General features: G+C 45.1%; 1 protein-coding gene across 1 annotated transcript; it reads right to left on the minus strand.

The window, feature by feature from the left end:
- Positions 1-1568: 1568 nt before the first annotated feature.
- Positions 1569-4621, minus strand: TMEM18 (transmembrane protein 18; the record flags this gene model as incomplete). Its single annotated transcript, XM_083856657.1, has 5 exons — positions 1569-2211; positions 2296-2389; positions 3306-3360; positions 3999-4119; positions 4574-4621. 5 exons carry the CDS (start codon positions 4619-4621, stop codon positions 2122-2124), a joined length of 408 nt encoding a protein of 135 aa, XP_083712783.1. The 3' UTR covers positions 1569-2121.
- Between the last annotated feature and the right edge of the window lie 2885 nt (positions 4622-7506).

Raw genomic sequence — 7506 nt, forward strand, 5'->3', positions numbered from 1 at the left:
CCTTCAAAAAAATACTATTTTTGGTTTTGGAGCTATTTATACTTTCACACAGCAATACTTTTAGAAGACAAAAAAAAAAAAAAAAAAAAAAAAAAGCCATCATGCTTTCTAAACCAAGTATTATCCATCTTCTTTCCAAACTCACACTCGACAGGCAAAATACCAAACTATTTGGAGAAAGTTTGTCTTGGATGTACTAAGGCACTCAGTTTTCCACTGCAAGAGACTTGTTGCTCAGCTGCTCTGAACCTCCTCACTTACTGTGAGTCAAATTCATACACTTCACAGTGTGAAATCAAAGGTTACTTGCTAACAGGTGGTATCTCCATATGAACTATTACAGCTTCAAATGTGTGACACTAAAACAATTGTGCACTGATTTGTTGCAGAACAGTTATCAATGGGAAAGTTAGGAGCACATTTGCTTAGGGTCATACTTAGGGCCATGTGTGAAAATTGCAACTCTCCCCATCTAATTGTAGCAGCAAGGCTGAACTATTATAAACCAGACTGGAAGGAGAACATCTTATGTATATGAAATCAGAAAGGTCTGTTCTTTGGTCCTGGTGACAGCTGCCACAGCCCACATGGCAGTCTTTTGGACAGATTCTCTTCCCTCCTTCCCAAAAAGCACACATTATCTACCAGACCACTTGAGATTTCTCCATACAGTTGACACCACCCAACACTGCATCAGGAGTCGCAGCAGAAGAGTCAGAATGGGACAACACACAAAACCTGCATCTATTTAGTCTGCTAATATAAAATAGTCTAGCTGCCGGTAATTCTAGATGGAGCAATGAGTGGGTAAAGGAATGCCAGAGAGGCACAGGAAAGGTAAAGAAATGGATCCCACAGTAACACTTCACTGCCCTTCCAGAGGGAGTTTCATTTTCTCCCTATTTAGGAGACTTGCAAACTGTGTATGACGTGCATCTGCTCTCTTCCTCAAGTCTATATCTTCATTCTTGTGAAAACGATTCAAGTAATTAAAATTAGTTTCACAAATGTTCCTTACCTTATAAACTTACTAGTGTTCTTCAATTCTGTACCCAAATTTTTCACATTAGTACAAGATCAGTTTTGTAGATCATCTTTCCTGTCTTAAATGACACCTATTTTAGACAGAACTGTACATCTCCACACAATGATACAACTTTTACTCAATATGGACAGTCTCCATTGTGTCCACACCCCTTCTCAAATTACCTTAATTCAATAAAAACAGGCTACTTGAAACAAAACTAAAGGCTTTTTTTTCCCTACTTTTAATTTTCAGTTATTTTAAAAAGCATTAAAAAGGGAACAAAATTGCATAGAACATTACTAAGTTTCTTCCCTTCCTTTCAGTTCTACAAAGAAGCATAAAACTATCAAATTTTCATCCAGCTTTAAAAAATTCTATTTATCTATCTAGAAGCCTTAAAAACATTTAAGTATAAATTGAAAGAAATACGGAGATAATTTTGAATTATTTACACAAATTAAACTGGGGAATTTGCCTAACTGGGAATTTTTATGAGAAAAAAAGAAGGAAAAAGTCTGATTAAAAATGAATACAAATTAACTCAATTTAAGATACAGTGAGTGGATAGTTTTATTTATAAAATGCCACTGGCACACAGTACATACAGGAAATATGAAATCTGATTTATAAAGAAGTGAAGTGCTTCACAGAAGCATGGATTCCTGAGTTATTCTGAATAAAATCTCTCATTTTTACTGTAATTCATGACACAGCTCCAATTGGCTGGCTTAAGCAGCAGAATAACTGATACTTGATAAGCACAGAGTAAAGACGTAGTAAAAAATACACAAGCAAATGCAAAGTGGAAGATTGTGTCTCATCAATACTAACAGCCTTGATCATGGAGGAAAACCATCTCACACTGAAGGGCACAAAGACTTGTTAAGACTGGGTTTCATAGTTTCACATCCAATTTAAAGGTACTGTAGATACCTGCTTTCGCCTCAATGTCCACAGCCACAATTACAAAGCCCTCTTTTGTAAAAGAGTCCATCAGACACGAAAATACTTCTGTTCCTGCATACCCATACGGAAGGACTGGTTACTCAGACAGGTGTTATTACAACTGAAGAAAGAAAAATAGTTTGGTGTTTTCACTTCTTTTTCTCTTTTTCTGCCTTCCTTCTCTGCTGCAGCATCTTTAGTTCAGTCATTACATTCAAAGTTCTGTAAACCCAGGTGACCTGAAAAGTAAGTAAATTATTAAACTAATCCATATACCTTTACTTATTCAATGAAAGCACCTATATGAATGAACACATACGTACCACAATTATAATAGTATTCACCAGCAGCGGTGCTGAAAATACAAGTGAAATAAACATTCCTCTTGAATCAAAGTATTGGTATTTAGAAAAGAGCCTGAAAGAAATAAAAAGGAAACGAAAGGCAAAGCTTTATTTAATGTAGTTCACACATTCAATTTTCCCAGCAACTATTCTGCATGGGCATGGTACACATCATCCCACATCTTGGGATCACCAAACATGGGCACGCGTTCTACTCTATTAAGTCAGAAAGAAGAGGCAGTTGATACCTCTTCAGTTACAAATATTAATATCGGTCTTTCTCTTTACAGTTTCCCGTACAAAAGCAAACTAACATGAGTGTATCACAAATCATGCTTATTCTGAAGCATTTGAAATTACTTTTATAGGTATTTTGCTTACTTATATTAGAAAAGATAACAAAGATAACATATGTAGCAAAGGTGCAATTAGGTCAGATATGCCTGAAGTGAAACATAATGACTACAATTAGATGCCAGAATAAAGTGGTCTAAACACATAACTTTCAGTCATATCAGGGAAAGATTAGTTCAAAGCTCAAAATATCAAAATAAACCATCAGTTTAATTCTGGTATACAGCTTTAGTAAAACAGGCAAACGTTAATGCTTGTTACACATATAAGTAAGTATATAAAGCAGCAGCAGTATTTTTGAGAAGTGGTTCTTAACTTCAGCTATTGAACATGAATACCAAAGAAAACCCAACAAAAGAAAACAAACAAACATAAAAAAAACACCAAAAAACCCCCAACAAAACAAACAAACAAACAAACAAACCCCCCAAAACAAAAAAAAAGTTCACATTCTTTTCCCCTTAACCATAGCACTTTGCTTTTCTCTCAGTTTTTTGATGAGTTAGTTTACAAGCATCCATATTAACAGATTTTTAAGCAGTACAACAGGTGCATGCTGTTATTATTTCTTATAAGTATGTGGTAACTATGTGGTATGTATAGTTTTATGAAAAAATGAAAGTGAAAACGTTTACCTCCAATTCATGGCTGCTAATTCATTGATATATTCAGCGCAGTACACTAAGCCCACTAAACAATAAAAGAAAAATATTAGATTCAGTATTTCTTTAAAAATAAGCTAATTGTAATACAACATCTAATCCAAATCCATGTGATCTTAAACCAAAGTGTGTGTTCTGCCAGCCAGCCATGACTGCTTTGGTTAGGCAATGTCACTGGATTCTCAGGCTGATAAACCCTGAGATAACACAAGTTGTTACTGCAATGTACAAGCCAGTCTTGCTCTTCCTCATGCCATTATCGCGGCTGTCAGCAGGGCATATGGTGAACTTGCTTCAGAAACTATAGCTGACCGTATTCACTGAACTGCACCATTAGAACAAGGCCGAGTACAAAGCAACTGCTGGCTCTCAGTCCATTTCTTTTCTGCTTCTCCAGCACAGCAACACTTCACTGGGAAGCTGTGACACACACGACAATAAATAACCATGCAGTAACCTTACTCATCCCACTTCCTCGCTAAGGCCAGAGTTTAAGTAACTACTTCATAAATTTTCTTGGAAATAAAATAAATACATGTTTATAGGTCATAGCAGGTTCTATGGCAGATTATCATCGCCAGACACATGCACTGCTAGCGAAGAAACAGGCAACTGCAGGCGCTGCTGAGGTGCCCGGCATCACACGGCGTGCCCTGCACGGCTCACCCATGCAGAGGAAGTGCCCGACCTGCACCCGGCGGTGCTGCAGGGACGCGCACGTCAGGAGGAAGCAGAGCAGGTGGAAGGCCGCCAGCCCCAGCAGCCAGGGCTCGGACCAGTCCGTGCTCTGCGGGCAGAGAGAAAGCGAGTCAGGCAGCGCCCGGAGAAGAGGCGTCTCCGGGCGGCCACAGCGCCCGAACGCGGCCGGGCTCGGTTATGGACCGCGTCCCGCAGCCCCCCGCACCAGCCTCGGCAAGGAGCGTCCCCAGCAAGGGCCTCTCCCCTCCCCGCCGGACAGCCCCGCTCCCCCGGGCGGCCCCGCTCCCCCGGGCGGCCCCGCTCCCCCAGACGGCCCCGCTCCCCCAGACAGCCCCGCTCCCCCAGACAGCCCCGCTCCCCCAGACGGCCCCGCTCCCCCAGACAGCCCCGCACCCCCAGACAGCCCCGCACCCCGGACGGCCCCGCTCCCCCAGACAGCCCCGCACCCCGGACGGCCCCGCTCCCCCGGACAGCCCCGCTCCCCCAGACAGCCCCGCACCCCGGGCGGCCCCACTGCTGCTCCCGCTCCCGCCCCCGCTCACCGCCAGCACGGCCGACAGCCCCGGCGGGCCGCGCGCCGGCGGCTCCATGGCGGTGGCGGCGGCAGCGCCGGTTCTCGCGAGACTGGGGCGGCCGCCGCTTCCCCTGCGGAGCGATGGCGGGAAAGGGGCGGCGGGGCCGAGGTGGGCCCGCGTTCCCCGGGGCGGAGGGAGCGCCGATGGTCCCGCGGTTTGGAGGACGGGCTGAGGCGGCTCCGCACAGCCCGGCGGCTCCGTCTCCTGAGGGTGGCCGACAGAAGCAGCCCGGCTTTCTGGAGCGCTGAAGGAGCTCTGGTCGTGTTTTCAGCGTTTGACTCCGGGATGCCACTAATGTTAAGAACGGGCCAGGAGACCTTCTTCTCCTTTAAAAATGGCCTTTATTAGAACAGCCGGGGATGGGGGCTTTGGGGCGCACACACCACCACTGCTCCCGGGATGACAGGCCGGAGGAGGAGTCCTCAGCTCTGTCCACTGCAGAGCAGGCGGATCTGGGCCTGCCCTCCTGGCGGGAGTCCTCTAGCAGGCTCTGACTAGGAGACGGCCAGGCTGGAACGCCGACATGTCACCCACTGTTCTCTACACACTGGGGGTGCCAATCTTTCCAACCCAGGGTCAACTTATGGCGAGCAACTGAAGTTTGGGCCTTGAGAGCCTGGAGTTCCTCTATGTGTTGCCAACTCAGGATGGTCAGTTTTGTACTTCCACTCTATCTTGGCTCGTTGTTAGGGGCAGTTGTTTGGTGCTGGAGCTTCTTTATTTGAATATGCAGATGTGTGCAAGTCCTCATGGGAGCAGCAGAAGTGTCTTACCTGATGCAGGGGAAGTAGGAACTGGGTTGGGGTACAGAAACTACTGGAGAAAACATTGCTATGAAACATGACAGGTTACAAACGCAGGTTACATGCCCTCAATTAACAGTCAACCAACAAAGAACTTTACTGAGGTTTAACCATGATGGGGGGGGGAGTACTTTAAATTCTATTTCCCACACTAGTGTCACCATTCGCTCTGTGTGGTCCTGCTGGACTCAGCACTTTGGGTTGGTGGCCCGGCACTGGTGCTGGCTTTTGATCTCCTCTCAGTAATATCCAGGGTTGGCTTTAGCAATGGAAGTACAAGAAAAAAAGAGCTTTAAGCCCAGCTGGGAGATCTCTTAACACAGTTGAGCTCTCCGGCAGGAACTTAAGTCAAATGAAAAACACTCCTGTCCAAGTAATGTCCACCGCGACCCCTGCCCACCTCGAGGGGCAGCAGGGCCCCCTCCTGTTCTCGCCACGACAGCAGAGCTCAGGGACATTTTTTAACTTTGGAAGTTGAAAAAAAATTAAAATATAACAATGGAAAAGGAACAAGGCGCAGGTTAAACCTCTAACTTTTAACTACATTTTTTAAACGCATCTAGGTCTGGAAGAACTGACTACTCTTAAGACTCACTTAAAGAGCATTTCAAACTCAGATTCCTAACAATTAAGCCAAATGTGATCTAAAGGATTAGATTTGTCCAAGAAACAGTGTTTTGGTATATAGCTCCACATTCTGCTTTCATTAATTTTTTTCTGACATTTTATCATATGAGATGTGAAGCTTTGGGTTTTTTTGTTTTTTTTCCCCAAATGCTCTGAAGAGCATCTATAAGCAAATATTACATACACTTTTAATTTACTTTACTATATAGCCAGATATAGGGCGTCAATGTGACCTGGTCTCTCTTCACAGTTACACTTCTGCAATTAAATATGCAATACCTGAAATGGAGGATTTTTTTTTCTAAGGTTGTTGTTGCTTTGGGGTGGGTTTTTTTTTTTTTTTTTTTTTTTTTTTTTTTTTTTTTTTTTTTTTTTTTTCTTTCTTTAGGATTTTGTTGGTATTTTTCTCAACAAAAATAATCTCTGGAGGCATTCCAAGGCTTTCACTTGTGAAATTAAGTGAGGTGATAGAAAGGTGGTAATTTCTACTATCATTATTGTCTTAAAATTAAGACCAAGGGAGAAAAGATACTTATCCCACATTGTAGACTGGAAAACAAGACTGGAATAACTTGTGGATCTGTATGGTCTGGGAGCTGATCTGCTGGGAAGCAGCTCTGTGGAGAAGGACCTGGGGGTCATGGTAGCCAACAAGCTGCTCATGAGCCAGCAGTGTGTCCTTGTGGCCAAGAATGCCAAAGGTATCCTGGGATGCATTGAGCAGAGCTTTGCCAGCAGGTCACAGGAGGTGATCCTGCCCTTCTATTCCACCCTGGTGAGGAACATCTGGAGTGCTGTGCCCAATTCTGGGCTTCTCAGGACAAGAGAGATGTGGAGCACCTGTAGTGGGTCCAGTGGAGGGCTACAAAGATGATTGAGGGACTGGAACATCTCTCTGATAAGAAAAGGCTGACGGAGCTGGGCCTGTTCAGCTCCAGAAAAGATGGCTGAGAGGGGCCCTCATCAATGTCTGTCAGTATCTGAAGGGAGATGCCGGGCTCTGCTCAGTGGTGCGCAGCAATAGGACAAGAGGCAATGGGCAGAAACTGATGCACAGGAAGTTCCTCCTGGACAAGAGGTGTCGTGGTGTCAGCTTTCCACCCGCCCTGGCACGGCCCTGGCACCACGGCAAGTGCGGTACCATCTAGTGCAGGACAGCGCCTTCCTGATCCAGGGAGTCTTGGTTTGCCCTTAGGCAAAGCACAACGATAGCTGGGAAAGAAGAGAGGACTCTGTGTAGGCTCAACCAACTGAGTTTATTGGCGCCTTAGGCGAGGACAACCTCCACCCAGGGGGCCTGCCTCAGCAGAGCCAAGAGCACCTCTGGGCATCGGCTTTTATTAGGGGGAGGAACAAGGGGATGGGTTCAGCATAGGTCCAGTCAGGGGTGAGTAGGGGGCTGGCTCTGCAGGTGAATGACACACACAGGGACTAACCAGAGAAGGGTGGGAGGGGAAAGCTGGGATCACT

The sequence above is a fragment of the Zosterops lateralis genome, assembly GCF_965231275.1.
Source record: "Zosterops lateralis genome assembly, chromosome: 3".
NCBI lineage: Eukaryota > Metazoa > Chordata > Aves > Passeriformes > Zosteropidae > Zosterops > Zosterops lateralis.